Consider the following 16828-nt stretch of genomic DNA (forward strand, 5'->3'; position numbering starts at 1 on the left):
AAGAATCTTCAAAAAAAAATTAACGAATATCTAATTCAAAAAAAATATGAAAAAGATGTCTTAATAATTTACCCTCAAATATCTATTTATAGATATTTTCTCAAAAACATCATCTTTGAAAAATAACTATAAAAAATAACTATAAAAGAAAACATCTTTTCAAATAAATCTTTTGAAAAGAATTTTTTTTTCTTTTTTACTTTGAACAATTTATAACGCTATCTCGTTAATCTCGTCTACTCTATCTATAGTGCTAAAAAGGGATATATGCTAGTTAAACATGTAATTTAAGTTGGACATATGTCTCCTGTTTATAATATCAGCATCTTCACAGCCAGTATTGTTTACGTTCAACTCTGCTAACACCTGTTCATCGAGAGAGAGAGAAAGAGACTTAAAAGCAAAAAATAATTATCATTACTTACCTTGTCTTATTTAATTGCAAAGTATCCAAAGGATACTAACCAACATGTAATAAATTGTCTCGAGCAATTATATAAATCTAGATCATGTATTTTGTGAAGAATAAGAAGGATAAGGATGAGATTCCGAGTTTGTAAACGGAGAAAAAGGAAGTAGGAATGTAAGAAGAAACAATACAGAAAAAGGATAAGAATTGAGGGGACTGTAATGACCGATTAATATTTTTCGCAAAAGCTAAGTTAATTAAGTTGGATGCAAGGATGAGAATTTAAATCCTTGCATATATATATAATCCGGATTAGTTTCCCAAACAAAATAAATTTTGTGGAACAACTCGTGTTTCCTCTTCAATTTATTTATCAAGCAAAAGCAAAAAAAAAAAAAAAAAAAAAACACATCAAAGATCTAAACTATCCTCCAATTGATTGTGTACATCAGTATTTATTTGAAGTATATAGAAAATACTGTTGTCATGAAACAGTTATGATGAGATATGCTGCGGTTTCACCAGCAGAAGCCATATGATTGATTCAAGTAACCCCCAAAGAGCTGGAGACACCCAGAAGCTGTCAAGTGTTCTTAAAGGTGATGAGATGAGGAAAAGGGGGAGGGTGGAGAGCACAACATTGATTGATAAGCTGTTCCAACTGGGGAAGCTTTATGCTGACCCCACCACAACAAGCTGTTCCAACCGAGGAGGAAGAGGAGAATGGCTTTTGCGGTGGCCCCATACCCCCCATCAGGCTTTGGCGAGCTTATCCACATCAGAAAAGCAACCAAACCGAACCAAAGCAAACCAAACCAAACCCCAATCTGTCCGTTAACTCCTCCCCAAATCTCACCCCCACGCCCCTCTCTCTCCTCCAAACCCTTGCTCTCTCTCACCATCCATCAAGTGCTGCGTGTCCCTCTCTGAACCCCACCGACCCATTTGGCCAAGCCCTCCCCATCACCCACGGCCAACCCATGCATCTCCTCTCCTCCCCTCCTCCACTGGGGGCGTGGGGGGGTGGGGGGCGCGGTTTGGTGAAAGGTTAGTGTGTAGGAAGGCTCAGCCAGCCAAGCAGCAGCTGCTCGTTTTGGTCCTGGCAACAGAAGCCGTAGTCCCCACAAAGCAAGAGAGAGAGAGAGAGAGAGAGAGAGAGGGCAGAAGAGCACTTGCGTCCAGAGCTTTTCCACTGCTCTCCCCACTAGAAAGTTAAGTGTTTTGTGCTGTGTGAGAAGGGCTGGATGCCATTTGTTTATTCTGGATCATTCCGTGTTTTTTTTTTTCTTCTCTTTTGTTCCTTTCTTCTATCGAAAAAACTTGACGGGGAGAATTGCTTTTTTGCAATCAGCAGGTCTCTCTCTTCGCCCGCCCGACCTTATTCCCCATCATTCTCTCAGGAATCCCCTTTCTGAAGAATCCATGAATCAAGACTTGTGCTTTCTTCCCTTCACCACCCCGTCTTATTCACCGTAACCACCACCATCATCGTCAACACCATTCTTCATTCTTCCCCTGCTTTCCCTCCTCTTTCCCCTCGGGTCAAAACCACCAGTTTAGACTCTTCTGGGCTTTTGGAGGAGTCTGCTGCGGTCTTTTAGCTCCGATTGCAGTTTTGAGCTACGAAAGATTTGATCTTCCTGCCGTCTGGTGCATCTCTTGTTTGATTCCGGGAGATTAGGGTCCGGGAAGTACTGAGGGATTTCTTCTTACATTCCTCTCATGGGTTTTCGATAGCTCAACGATCTCCTCAGCAGCGGTCTGTTGCCATCTTCATCACCGAAAACTAGATCGAGCAGTCTTCGTCCCTCCGGCGAGCGGCCGAGTACCACCCTATCACGGTCATTCTTCTCGGTCAGCTATCGTTTGTCGGCGCTGTCATCGTGGCCGAACATCAGGCGAGCACTCCTCATCCATCCCTTGGTAAGTTGCTCCCCTTCCTCCTCCTCTTCCTCCTCCTCCTCTCTCTCTCATCCTTCCTGACAAAAAAAGTTTCCCATGCCTCCATACCTCAGTCTGCTCTGTTTCCCAGACTGCTTTCCCTTGCCCTTACTTTATTCCATAGATTTTCCTTTCTGAGACCGCCCACGCTGCTCGCTTATACCAACTCCCGGGTTCCTAATGATGTGATCGAGTTTGATGTCCTCCTCAATTTCATGGTCAAGATCAGATAATCACCGACAATACTACATGGTCCCAAGCTTCCCAACAGTTAACTTTTTAATGATCTTTCCTCAGTCTAAGATGAAAACTTGTGTACAAATGCAACACTGTTTAGGGGTACAGTCTGGTCAATAATAAAGAGTAAAGTCAAGAATAAGCAATTGAGTTTAGGGCCTGTAATCAATTTATGATATGTTCCAACATATTTGGTCCTAAGCAAAACTCTTAGGACAAGTGATTTGCCTTCCTAGACAGACCACATTTTGCATACCTCATATACAAACTGTACACTGAAATCCTTGGAGACCATTCAAGTATAAGATTCTCACTGTCATGTAAATTAGTTGGATTTCACTTGTAAGATTATGGACATCCTGGTTGATTACTAATTCTGAATATTATATATTTTTGAATAATCAAATTTTCTACATTCTGAACACAATTTTCAAGCTATTATTTAAAACTAAGAGGGAAAAAATTGATTTTTTTGAGAATTAAAGTCGAACTTGACTGTTTGCCAGACCTTTCATCATTCATTGATCTAAATAAGTAATATAGTTTACAAAGAATTAATACTGCAAGATCAAGCAACATATTGTTTGGATGTAACAAATGGAATATCACCTGGTCAGAAGTGTTGCCTTTGATATTCCATTTGGCTAAACATGAAAAGATTTTGGAAGGTTCGTGTAAAAGAACAAATTCTATCAGTTTGAAGGTTTGTGTAAAAGAACTTGGTCATCTGGTGATCAATTCATTTATATAGTGCTTACTATTATAGTCAACTGAATTTGCATAATTTTGATTAGGAATACTAAATTTGGAAGACTCATCACGTGCTGCTTGCTAATTCTTAATTGATGGTGTCTTCAATCATATAGCTACTGTCTTTGATCACATGACTTTCTGTATCTTTATTTGAGGTACTCATTTGAATTGCAACATTGACGCATGGTCATTGGAAGTTATTTTACCAAACCAACTGCTCTGTAGGTTGCATCAGCAATAAAACTAGGCTATCAACTGGATTGTAACAACATATGTGAAGAGAGAAGCAAAGGCTTTCTTTTTCACATTATTCTTCTATTTTGACTAATAGTTTTAGCATATGCAATTGGAAATTAGAACCAAGAGAACTATTTCAAGGTTTTGTTCAACAGTGAATTTATTCACAATCAACATTTTAACATCTAATTAGACAAGTTTGGTTAAACATTCTTTTAGAAAGTTTGGGTAACTGTGTAATCATTTAGTATTGAATACCTTGATGGGATAAGCATTCTAACAAAAGCTAAATCAACTTTATATCATTGTTTTTTTTCCCGTCACTACAACATTTCAGAATGTAATTGTTGTGTCACTGATGCATTTAGTGATACTTGATATTGAATATGACTATCAAGTATCAAGAAGCCTCACTGGATAATTTTTCAAATTTTGCATAAAAAAACAATCTTTTCCCTCTTTATGTTTGTAGACACAGCAGGACGTTTAACAACTGGCTTATGTTTACAGTAACCGCAGTTAGATACGAGAAGTACTAAACTGCTGCTTTGAATGAGTTCTTTGCCTGCATTTGGATCTGGGATTGGTCTTTCTATACCTGAGCTTGATGGTATGTTGGTGGGCTATTTCTGATATACCCATGAATTGGTTTATTGATGCTCAAATAATGGAGCAGAGGACTGGTTATCTTAGTGACAAGAGCAGTCTATGGTTGGAATTGTCAAAGAAGCTCTCAGTAAGGGATTGGAGGAATCACCTCTGCAATCACTACTTTGGATCAAAGGTCAGAGGGACATGGTGGAGGAAGCTTCTGTTCTTGTGGGTAGCTGGATGGTTACTTGGTTCTCTATGGATCTTCTGGTTTATGAACTCCCAAGCAGTGGAGAAGAGGCGAGAGACACTTGCAAGCATGTGTGATGAACGTGCTAGGATGCTTCAGGACCAGTTTAATGTCAGCATGAACCATCTTCAGGCCCTAGCAATTCTGATCTCAACATTTCACCACTCTAAGGAGCCATCTGCCATTGATCAGGTACTGACTTTTTCCTGAATTATTCCTACCTTTCAACTGAAAGTTCAATAGTATCTATATTTTGTCTGGACCAAATTACTTGATCCTTGATTTGATCAAAATGTCTTTTGTGTTTGATTCAGTTTCCTGAAAGGGGAAAGAACTACATGTATTACTATAATGGAACCTTTTCCCATTTCAAAGATCAACAATGTGAAAGATGAATCCTTGTTTTTGCAGATAACCTTTTCTAGGTATGCTGAAAGGACTGCTTTTGAGAGACCGTTGACCAGTGGTGTAGCATATGCTGTGAAGGTGCTGCATTCAGAAAGAGAACAGTTTGAGAAGCAACAAGGTTGGAGAATTAAGAGAATGGATTCGACAGAGCAGTCCCCAGCTTGGGAGGAAGATGCAGATCTTGTGAATGAAGAGACATCCCGTGTGCAAGGAGAATATGCTCCTGTTATCTTTGCCCAAGACACTTATAAACATGTAATTTCATTTGATATGTTAACCGGAAAGGTGAGACATTATATATGTTTTTTCAGGCTCAGTTATTTTCTTTGTTATCTACAAACTATAGTCACAAATATCTCACTCAGTTATTTTCTTTATTATCTGCGAACTATGGTCGCAAATATCTCATAGATACTGCTTGTTACAGAAGGATAAGGCAATAGGTTATAGCATGCATTTTTTTAGTTAGGTCTTAATATTTTGTTAACAGCGCTCTAATGGCCATTATTGTTGCCTCTAATTATTTGCATTTATCACTACATATGCACTATTGTCTTCTTCTAGTATCTTTTAAATCTTTCAGTGGAAAAATTGTCAATGACATCGTATCATATGGAGTTCAGTTAATCATCATTTAATTAATATATGAATACTTTATATTGCAGATGCAATCATCTTTCATTAAAGTCTCTGTAAACTATTGATTTTTCTACAACTATTTATCTAATTAGGTGTGACCTTAGCAAATACTCTGCAGTTTGGATAGTTTTGGTCAGTCATTGGTCAGTATTAATCATTAATATGCTTTCGGCATTATTAATTAACTCTAACAAGATGTTAATTTGTTATTGATAATAGGTTATTCAAATGTGACTGGTTGATCTTTCTTCAATTTAATTCGAAAGCTTTTGATGGTCAAATGCACTGCCTAAACAGTGGTGTCAGAGTGTGTAAATTCTCAATTTACATACTTTAGATGGCATGTCACTAGCTACTCAATTAATGCGTAATATATTATTTGTATATAATCCTCAATGGACCATGACCTTTTGGAATACACCTGTGTCTTAGTCCTAGTGTTCCAGCAACTGAAGATAGTTATTATATGCAGGAGGATTGTGAAAACATCCTACGAGCTCGGGAATCCGGGAAGGGTGTTTTAACTGCTCCTTTTCGGCTTTTAAAATCAAAAAGACTGGGGGTTATTCTGACATATGCAGTTTACAAGTCAGAACTTACTTCAAATGCGACACCAGCTGAACGCATCCAAGCAGCCATAGGGTGAACTTCCTGCTAATTATCCATCAGAAGTTTGTAAAACAATAAAAAGAGGCTACTCATCAAGATTGTCTATGCTCAATAATTCAATAATATTTCCTATTTAACATTTGCAGGTACTTAGGTGGAATATTTGATGTAGAGGCTCTAGTGGATAAGTTACTTCACCAACTTTCAAGCAAGCATTCCATCATTGTCAATGTTTATGATACAACTAATCCTGATGAACCAATCAGCATGTATGGTTCAAACATGACAGGTACTGGCATATGCCATATTAGTACCCTTAATTTTGGCGATCCAGTAAGAAAGCATGAGATGCATTGCAGGTAATTTGCATGACATTTCTAACAAGTATTGCTTTAGAAAGAAACTATACTTTGATATGGAAGTGAACCTGCATAAAGAATATTATATAAACAATTTTTACCGTAAATTAATCAACAGGTTCAAACAAAAACCTCCATTGCCTTGGCTTGCAATAACAACATCAATTGGAACTCTTGTGATTGCTTTACTAGTTGGATACATATTCCATGCTACTGTAAGCCGCATTGCAAAAGTGGAAGATGATTATCGACAAATGATGGAACTCAAAAAGCGAGCTGAAGCAGCGGATGTTGCAAAATCTCAGGTACACTATTTTCTGTTTCCTATGAGGTGCATGTTGGCTTTCTACACATTGATGACAGTGATCTTATTGTGATTGATCTACACTCACCCATAATGTCAATTTATCCTGTCTTTTATCTTCAGTTCTTGGCGACTGTGTCTCATGAAATCAGAACTCCAATGAATGGTGTATTAGGTAAGTAAAACATTAAAGCACCATGACAATGACTAACCATGATCAAACACCAACAGATTCTAACTTTCCAGGGATGCTTCAAATGCTTATGGATACTGATCTGGACATAACTCAAGAAGACTATGTTAGAACTGCTCAAGCCAGTGGAAAAGCTCTGGTGTCACTTATAAATGAGGTTCTGGATCAAGCAAAGATTGAGTCGGGTAAGCTTGAACTTGAAGCTGTCCCATTTGACTTGCGGGCAGTATTGGATGATATCTTGTCACTTTTCTATGGAAAGGCTCAGGAAAAAGGACTAGAGGTATCTGAGAGTTATCATAATCTTTTTCTAGAATTTTTGTGTTTCATCAACTAATTCTCTTTTTCTTGGTTGCTGCTTAACTTCACTTGGGATAGTTGGCAGTATATGTCTCTGATCAAGTTCCTGAAATCCTTGTTGGTGACCATGGAAGAATACGACAAATCATCACAAATCTGATAGGAAATTCAATAAAAGTAAGTATTTAGCTTTAAATCAACTGGAAATGTGGATACTAATTGCTTCAGTTGTTCAGAAATGTTCTCATTCTGCAGTTCACAGAGAGAGGACATATATACCTGACTGTTCATCTTATTAAAGAGGTGATGACTTCATTGGATATGGAAACAGAAGCTCATTCCACAAATACCTTGAGTGGCTTTCTGGTGGCGGATAGAAGGCGTAGCTGGGAAAGATTTGAGATCTGCAAGCTAGAATTTCCTGGATCTGATCCATATCTTTCGTCAACCACTTCTGATCTTATAAATCTGATCATATCTGTTGAAGATACAGGGGTGGGCATTCCTCTAGAAGCCCAATCCCGTGTGTTCACTCCTTTCATGCAGGTGGGACCTTCAATTTCTCGCATTCATGGGGGAACTGGTATTGGACTGAGCATTAGTAAGTGTTTAGTTAGTCTCATGAAGGGAGAGATTGGATTTGTGAGTGAACCACAGATTGGTTCCACTTTTACCTTCACAGTGGTCCTCTCAAGAGCATGTACTACCTCAAATGAGTATAAATCATCAGAATTTTATGGGATGAATGCATTGGTAGTTGACCATAGACCGGCCCGAGCTAAGATCACAAAATACCATCTTCAGAGGCTGGGAATAAATGCTATATTGGAGATTGACCCAAATCAAGTTCTTGCTAGATTAACTAGTGGAGGATTGACAACAAATATGGTGCTTATTGAAAAGGAAACATGGTCAAAAGGTAATAGTATTTGGCCCTCTATAATTAGGAGATTAAAGGATGATCAGTTGGATATCCCAAAAGTCCTCCTTTTAGCAAATCCTTCAAGTTCTGTTAAAAATAATTCTGCCAATTCAATGGAATATATCTCAACTATAATCACAAAGCCACTCAGAGCAAGCATGCTTCAAGTCTCTTTACGACGGGCAATGGGTTGTGGAGACGGGGAACCTTCCCGAAATGGCCGGCCTCCCCAGTTGTCATTGCACAGCCTTCTTCATGAGAAGCAGATTCTGGTTGTTGATGACAATATTGTGAATCTTAGAGTAGCAGCTGGTGCTTTAAAAAAATATGGAGCCGAAGTAACTTGTGCGGACAGTGGGAAGAAGGCCATAAGCATGCTCAAGCCACCACACAAATTTGATGCCTGTTTTATGGATATTCAGATGCCTGAAATAGATGGGTATCTCATTTACTTGCTTCATTATGTTTTTTTGTTTCTAAGTCTCATAGTTGTAATTTCCTTTCTGAGTTTTCATTGGATATACTTTCTTTTAAACATGTCTGGGTCTTTTATGTTAGAGTTCAAATTGACTGTACCTGATATTTCTCTGACACTCAACATTATCTTTAGAATGAATTTCCAAGGAAAGTAAATTTTCTGTCCTCTTGTACTCAAAGGTTCTCTGAAAAATGAATTTTGCATGAGATGTAAATGATATGCTCAAATATCAATGTACTTTTATTAATACTTTACTATTTGTACAATTTCTTATTCTAGTTAAGTAAAATGTTTTTTTTTAATTTCTTTAGATTTGAAGCTACTAAAAGGATACGCAAAATGGAAGCTGATACAAATAATCTAATAAAGCATGGAGAAGTTTCAGTTGAGACTTTTGGAAATGTTTTGCACTGGCATGTTCCCATACTAGCCATGACAGCGGATGTAATCCAGGCAACACATGAGCAGTGCCTACGGTGTGGAATGGATGGTTATGTGTCAAAACCTTTTGAAGGGGAACAACTGTACAGGGAAGTTACGCGGTTTTTTAAAACAGTCACGAAAAAGAACCAATAGTGAAGATAAATGTGGAAAATATGTTAATGACAGGATTTTGGAACAAGTGTTCATCCGCTTCAGCATCAGGCACTGTTTGATAGAATATGGAGTTGTTTTGAGAAGTAAGCACCTCTAACTTATATTATTGCCTTTCCTAATCTTTCTGCAAGTGCTTAGCATTTTGAAATATTTTGTTGATACATTGCATTTTGTGAACTTCCTTGAATCTGTTTATATTTCTTGGATCTATTACGTATAAATGTATAAGAACCAGGTAAATGATTAAGCAGAAAATTTTCTGCAAAGTTATTTCATAGTTGTAAGGTTTCTTACATTAATTGTTTTCTTAATATTTCTGCAAGTGCTTAGTATTTTGAAATATTTTGTTGATACATTACATTTTGTGAACTTCCTTGAATCTGTTTATATTTCATGGACATATTACAAATAAAATGTATAAGAACTGTGTAAATGATTGAGCAGGCAGCTTGCTGCAAAGTTACTTCATAGTTGTAAGCTAAGAAGCATGGACACGGTAACATGTCATTTTAAAAAAAAGTTAGGATATGGACATGGCGAGGACACATTTTTTAATATATATATATATATATATATATAATATTTGAATAACATGAGTTTATAGTATTTAGATATTTAAATTTTATAGACTCAGTAATGTGAATAAATAAATATTATAACACAAGTTTAAAAAATTAAAATAATCTAAATCTAAAGATTCATGATCCAACTAATCAGTAGCCAAAAATAACTCTGTAAAATCTGAAACAATGCAAAATCTTTAACAATGTAATGGCACTCTTTAATTTTCAAGACAATGCAAAATCTGAAACATAGTAATAATATTCTAAATAGGTTAATAATATGTTAACAATTTAATCAACAGTAAAAAACCCAGATTAAAAAAATAAAAAATAAAATAGGTTAATGATGTGTTAAAAATTTAATCAGCAGCAAAAAAAGAGATTAAAAAATAAAAAAAAATAAAAATAAAAAAGGTTAATAATTTGTTAATAATCAAATAAGTTATTTTTTTCTAAAAAATCTAAACAAAATTAATTTACCTTTGTCGGACACTAAACGTTGTTGAGGAAGAAGCTTCGTCGTACGCCGTTTAGGAAGATGGTTCGTCGGATGTCGGTGAAGTTGTTATGGGCCCAGGGATTCACTATCAAAGACTTAGCTAGAATTGCCTAAGTCGTGAGGCACCATTTCGGCAATGTCATAGTCTTAGTTGGAATTCATGAGGCACCCTTGTGTCAATGTCACGGTCTTAGTTGGGGTTGCCCAAGTCGTAAAATACCCTTGCGTCAATGTCATAGACTTAGTTGAGATTGCCTAAGCCATAAGGCTCCTTTGTGTTATCTGTCCGCAAAGGGTCAGTCTAGTTGCGATCTTGCTTAGGTCCCGTAGGACCTGCAAAAGAGCAAATTGCTTAGTTCAAAAGTGAGTGGTGAACAAGTCCCAACGTCTCGCAAAGAAGCTAGCTTTACAAAAAATTCAGCAAATATTCAGTGTGCAAGAGAGAAAAGAGAGAAAGGAGAAAACAAGGACTTTAAAAGGTAAACGAACAATCGCAAGTTCGTAAACGATTGCTCACCGGGTGTCGGGCACGATGGCAAGTTCTTGTAGACTTAACATGTGAACTTATGAAATCTAATCAATGCCCAACACTACCCCAAACCCCTATCCAGTCAGGTGCCACCTAGGGGGTTCTAAGGTGCTGAGATGGTTGATGTTTTACACCGCACCGCAACTTGCAGAAAACAAATCATGACACGTGAAAACTAGGCCATTTTGGGGCAGCTTTACTCGTCATGGTGAGCGGACGCTCTGCAATGCTGCAATTTGTTCTTGCTCATAGTTTTCAAGCAAAAATACACAAAACCAAGGCAAAACACGCTACCGAGAATCTATACAAAAACACAAAAGCAACGAACGGTCCGTTGACGAAGATGTTACCAGTGTGCAACGACCGTTCGTGACATTCTCCCCCACTTAAACTATCGATGCCCTCATTGATGCTTGCTGGTAGGCTTTGATGACTGCTTCTTCATCTTGCAGGGCGTCTTCAGACTCCCAACTGGTTTTTGTTTGAGGAAGCTTTCACTACTTCTCCAAGTACTCGGTCTGCTTTGTTCCGCTGGGTAGCTTTGTCTTGCGATCCTCTAAGATGGTTTCAACTCGCTTCTCGTAGGAGGCTCTGATGGAGGATTTTTTTTATCGAGTTGGAATATTTCGAGAAACATCCTGCGAGTTTGAGTGGTAGGCTTTCAAGTTGTTTGCATGGAAAACATTGTGAATTTTGAATCACGTCGGTAGCTGCAACTTGTAGGAGACATTGCCTACTCTGTTGATAATTGGGAAGAGTTCTTCGTACTTGTGCACCAATCCCTTGTGCACTTTATTCCTAAAGAACTGGAATGATGCTGGTTGGAGTTTCACCAACACCAAATCACCAACTTTAAACTCCTGTGGTCACCTTCCTAAGTCTACCCACTTCTTCATTTTTTTGGCTGCTTTCTCCAAGTAAGCTCACGCAATATCTGTATTTCGGTGCCGTTCCTTTGTAAAGGGATATGCTGACAGACTACTCCCAGTATAACTAATTGCCAAAGTGTGAGGAGTTGATGGCTGTTGTCCTATAATGATCTCAAAAGGGCTCTTGTTGGATGTAGAGCTCCGCTTCAAGTTGTAGGAGAATTGGGCTATGTCCAATAGTTTTACCCAATCCCGTTGGTTGACACTCACGTTGTGTCGAAGATATTACTCAAGGAGCGAATTTATTCTTTCAGTTTGGTCATCCGTTTGGGGGTGGAGGCTTGTGGAGAAGTATAACTTAGATCCTAATAATTTGAACAGCTCGGTCCAAAATCGTCCCAAGAACTGTGCGTCTCAATCGCTGATGATATTGTGTGGGACTCCCCAATACTTCACCATATTCTTCATCATCAACTTGACTGCTTCCTCTACTGAGCAAAGTACGGGTGCAGCAATGAATGTTGTATACTTTGAAAACCGATCGACCACCACAAGTATCGATTTGAGTCCCCCTCCTACCTGCAAGCTTGATATGAAGTCCAAGGAAATGCTCTCCTACGACCTTTTTAGTACGGGCAACAACTCCAAAAGTCCTATCGGCTTCCTCTGCTCTATCTTATCTTGTTAGCAAGAGACATTGAAACATTTTTCTCCACATTAGTCCTCATTTTCGGCCAATAGAGGGCCCTCTCCACGAGAGCCAACATTCGGTGAATACCTGAATGTCCAGCCCAAAGGGAATCGTGACACTCTCTCAAGAGTTCACGCCTCAAATTCTCTGCTCGAGGAACATAAACTCTTATCTCCTTTTGTGTAGATGAGTCCCTCCTAGACCCAAAATCGTCATGCCTTGCCCCCTTCAATTAGTCCATCCATGATCCTGGAAAGGAAGTTGGAGTGCAACTGACTTGCTTGGCCTCTGCCTTTGAGCTACATAGCATTCGCTAGCTCCACTTTCTGGCTCAATGCATTGGCCACGACATATGCTCTTTTGGGTTTGTACTCCATTGTTATATCAAACTCAGCCAGGAAGTCCTACCATCGTGCTTGCTTTGGGGAGAGATTTTTTTTGAGTATGGAAGTAACTCAACGTGATGTTGTCCATCCTTAGCACAAACCACATTTTGAGAAGGTGGTGTTGCCAAACATGTAGATAGTGACCACCATTGTCATCTCCTTCTCGTGCATCGGATACTGTCGCTTGGTTTCATTGAGCTTATGGCTCTCGTAGACCACCGAGTGACCCTCTTACATAAGTACACCCCTAATAGCGAAGTCCGAAGCATCCGTATGGACTTCAAAAGGCTTCTCATTGTTGGGCAGTTTGAGTACTGGTTCTTCTAACACAGTAGCCTTTAGGTCTTGGAATGTTGCTTCGCATTTATTTGACTATCGCCAAGGTTGCTCCTTAGCAACTCCGTCAGTGGAGCTACACGCTTTGAGTACTTATCTATGAAGCATCAATAATAGTTGACGAAATCAAAGGATCTTAGCTTCGGCACCTTCTTTGTGTTTGCCACTCCGCCACAACTTGCACCTTTGATTTATCTATCCGAATAGAACCTTTGCCGATTTGGTGCCCCAAGAACAAAATATGTCTGAGCAAAGGAGCACTTCTCCCTTTTTACGAATAAAGTGTTCTCCCTAAGAACTTTGAAAATTGTTCGAAGGTACTCGACATGCTTCTCGAGCGTTTGGTTGTAAATGATGATATCGTCCAAGTAGATGACCACAAACTTATCCAGATACTCCTTGAATGAATAGTTAGTTCATGAGAGTGCAAAATGTGGCCAGAGCGTTAGTTAAGCCGAAAGGCATCTCTAAGAACTCGAACGCTTTGTACTTGGTCACACAGGTGGTCTTCTCTTCATCGCCCTCAGCAATGTGCACCTGCCAGTACTCTGATCGAAGGTCGAGTTTAGATAAATACTTTGCTTTGCCCAATTGGTCGAACAAGTCCGCGATGAGACTTGTTCTTCACCGTCACTTTGTTTAGGGTTCAATAGTCGACTCATAATCGGAGGCTCCTATTTTGTTTCTTTTGGAAGAGGATTGAAGCTTTGAATGGTACTTTTGGAATTGCGGATGGGACCATCGCTTAGCAGTTCATCTAATTGCTTCCTAAACATTGCCAACTCTAGAGGGGCCATGCAGTATGGTGGTTTCACTGGAGGCTTCAGTCTCGGCTCTAGCTCGATATGATGATCCATGCCTTTGCGTGGCGGTGGAGTTTTCAGCAACTCGGATGGCATGATGTCTGTGAACTCCTTAAAAATTTTTGCCACCACAATAGGTTCATGAATGGCCTCCACGTCACGTGGCTCTAGTTTTACAATGGCCACGAAAGTTAATTCACCTTTTCTTACCCCCTTCTTTAGTTGTAATGTCGATATTTGTTGTGGGTCCTTGATTCCTCCTCGAGAAACTAGAACCACGTAGGGGTCATCAACTCCCATTAGGTATAGGGAGTTTAGGAACGACATTGGCACCAACTTCGTTGCGTGCATGAACTCTATTTTGTGAATCACTTGGAAGTCATCTAGTGGCACCCCTATCATGTTTGTACTCTTGCTCCATATCCCTATCTTGATGGGTATCCCCTTTGCCAGCTTAGAGATTCTTTTAGCCTTCAAGTTCACTACCTTTATTCGATTTGGGTTCTTCTCCAAGTTCAGCCCAAGTCCCCTTGCTTCTAGGTCGACAATAAAATTGTGGATAGCGCTCGTGTCCACCATCGTACGGGTTGTCCGGCTATTTAGCTTGATGTCCATGTACATCAACTCGCTACTCCCTACTTTTTGTGGCTTCGTCTTTATGTTTTCTCCCACTTGACCTCGCAATGTATTCCACAAACGCATTGCTCCCATACGGGGTCCTTGCGACTCCTCATTGTCACTGTTGGATTCCGAACTATTCGAACTAAGGGCGACGACCTTGCCCTTGTCCAATCTTGGGGGGTGGATTGATGTTGTTAAGGCACTGAGTGCTTGCTTTTGTAGGCACTCCCTCACCATGTGCGGTCCTCCATACAAGAAGCATTCGTTAGGTTTTGGGGCCTTACCTTTTGAGCTTGGCCCTTTAAGGGAACTCCTTTTCTTTTGCTCGCCCTCGGACTCCTTCCTTCGGGAATATATGGGTGAGCGATTTCCCGAAGATTGTTTATTTTTCCCCGAGTCCTTCGAGGAAACAAAGTCAGTAAGCCTTTCCATGGCTACGATTGCCTCGATCACATTGGTGACATTCCTTCAATGCAGTTCCTATTATGCCTACGACTTCAGGCCATCGAGGAAGCTGAATAGCTTGTCCTTCTCGGACATGTCTTGTATGTCCAGCATTAGTGCAAAAAATTGTTTTACATTGCCCCAAATGGTAGTACTTTGGCAGAGTTTGTCTTAGCTTCCTTCTTGCGATGAACTCTATTTTCTCGGGTAGGAACTGAGTTCTCAACTACCGCTTCAAGTCCTCTCATGTGTCCACTCGACATTGACTTTGTTGGATCTCTTCTCAATGTGTTTGCCACCAAAGTTTTACATCCCCATTCAAATACATGGTTGTTATAGAAACTTTGGTATCTTCGTAATTGGGCCTCATAGCTCGGAAGTACTTTTCCACATCGAACAGGAAATTCTTGAGCTCCTTCGCATCCCTGGCACTCTCGTAGTAATGCGGCTCGCGTGCTCTCAAGTTTTGTGGCAAAGCAACGCGAGTGTTCTCGTTTCCTCTCGCATTAAGAGCCCTTGTGAGCAATATAACCATGGACGTGAGTTTCGCCATGACTTTGTATAGATGTTGTACGGAGTCTTTGGTGTCTTCTAGCAATCGATTGACTAGGAACTCAACCTTGTCGATTTAAGATTCATCTTCTTCTTGCAAATTCTCTACCCCAAGAAGCCTACGTTGGTCTTAGTACAGTTCCTCCAAACTTGCTTTAAGAACGTCAATATGGGTTTCCACAACTGTAAGCCTCTCCTTGTAGCTTCTTTTCCCAATTGGTGCTCTAGATTGCGCCTCCTCCACTCATGGAGAATAGCTAATCTCTCGCTCGTCTTGTTCGCTACTGCGTTGCTCTTAAGCAGCTCCAACAGCTTGAGAGCAAGTTTGCACTTGCAGCCCACCTACGGTTGCTTGGGGCAATGGTCCGGCTTGCCCCATCTTGCTCGATTTGCCACAATGCTTTGCCATGGCAAGATTACGGAACTTTATCGTTGTTTGCTTGAATTGCTTTCTCGCTTTGATACCACAATGTCATGAACTTAGTTGGAATTGCTTAAGTCGTGAGGCACCCTTGTGGCAATGTCATGGACTTAGCTGAATTACCTAAGTTGTGAGACACTATTGTGTCAATGTTACAGATTCAGCTGAGATTGTCTAAGTTGTGAAGCACCCTTGCACCAATGTTATGGACTTAGCTTGGATTGCCTAAGTCATGAGGCTCTCTTGCGTTATCTGTCCGCAAAAGGTCAACTTAGTTGCAACCTTGCTTAGGTCCCATAGGATCTGTAAAAGTGTAAATTGATTAGTTTGAAAGCGAGCGACAGGCAAGTCCCGACATCTCGCGAAGAGGGTAGCTTTACAAGCAATTCAGCAAACGCTCAGTGTGCAAGATAGAAAGGAAAGGGAAAAACAAGGACTTTAGAAGGCAAATGAATAGTTGTAAGTTCATAAATGACTACTCATTGAGTGTTGGGCGCGATGATAAGTTCCTGTAGACTTAACGTCCGAACTTGTGAATTCCAATCAACGCTTAACATTACCTTAAACCCCTATCCAACGAGGTGCCACCTAGGGGGTTCTAGGGTGTTGAGATGACTGATGTTTTGCACCGCATCGCAGTCTATAGAAAACAAGCCGTGGCACGCGAAAGCGGGGCCATTTTGGGGTAGTTTTGCCCATCATGGTGAGCGGTCACTCTGCAGCGTTGTAATATGTTCTTGCTCATAGTTTTCAAGTAAAAACACACAAAAGCAAGGCAAAACATGTTGGCAAGAATCTGTACAAACACAAAAAAATGACGAACGGTTTGTTGACGAAGATGTTGCGGGTGCGCAACAATTGTTCGTGACAATGCAACGATAGTGTAG

General features: G+C 39.9%; 1 protein-coding gene across 1 annotated transcript in view; it reads left to right on the top strand.

Annotated features, from left to right (window-relative positions):
- The first annotated feature begins 1349 nt into the window (after window positions 1-1349).
- LOC135587692 (probable histidine kinase 3) overlaps window positions 1350-16828 on the top strand; it is a 30472-nt gene continuing 14993 nt past the window's right edge. The window contains exons 1-11 of the mRNA XM_065079371.1: window positions 1350-2332; window positions 4088-4610; window positions 4830-5111; window positions 5938-6107; window positions 6221-6433; window positions 6552-6738; window positions 6861-6912; window positions 6984-7213; window positions 7309-7407; window positions 7486-8591; window positions 8942-9310. Coding sequence (XP_064935443.1) covers window positions 4185-4610; window positions 4830-5111; window positions 5938-6107; window positions 6221-6433; window positions 6552-6738; window positions 6861-6912; window positions 6984-7213; window positions 7309-7407; window positions 7486-8591; window positions 8942-9206 — 3030 coding nt within the window. The 5' untranslated portion in view covers window positions 1350-2332; window positions 4088-4184 and the 3' untranslated portion in view covers window positions 9207-9310. The remainder of the gene's footprint in view (window positions 2333-4087; window positions 4611-4829; window positions 5112-5937; window positions 6108-6220; window positions 6434-6551; window positions 6739-6860; window positions 6913-6983; window positions 7214-7308; window positions 7408-7485; window positions 8592-8941; window positions 9311-16828) is intronic.

The sequence above is a fragment of the Musa acuminata genome, chromosome BXJ1-8 (genome assembly GCF_036884655.1).
Source record: "Musa acuminata AAA Group cultivar baxijiao chromosome BXJ1-8, Cavendish_Baxijiao_AAA, whole genome shotgun sequence".
Classification (NCBI taxonomy): domain Eukaryota; kingdom Viridiplantae; phylum Streptophyta; class Magnoliopsida; order Zingiberales; family Musaceae; genus Musa; species Musa acuminata.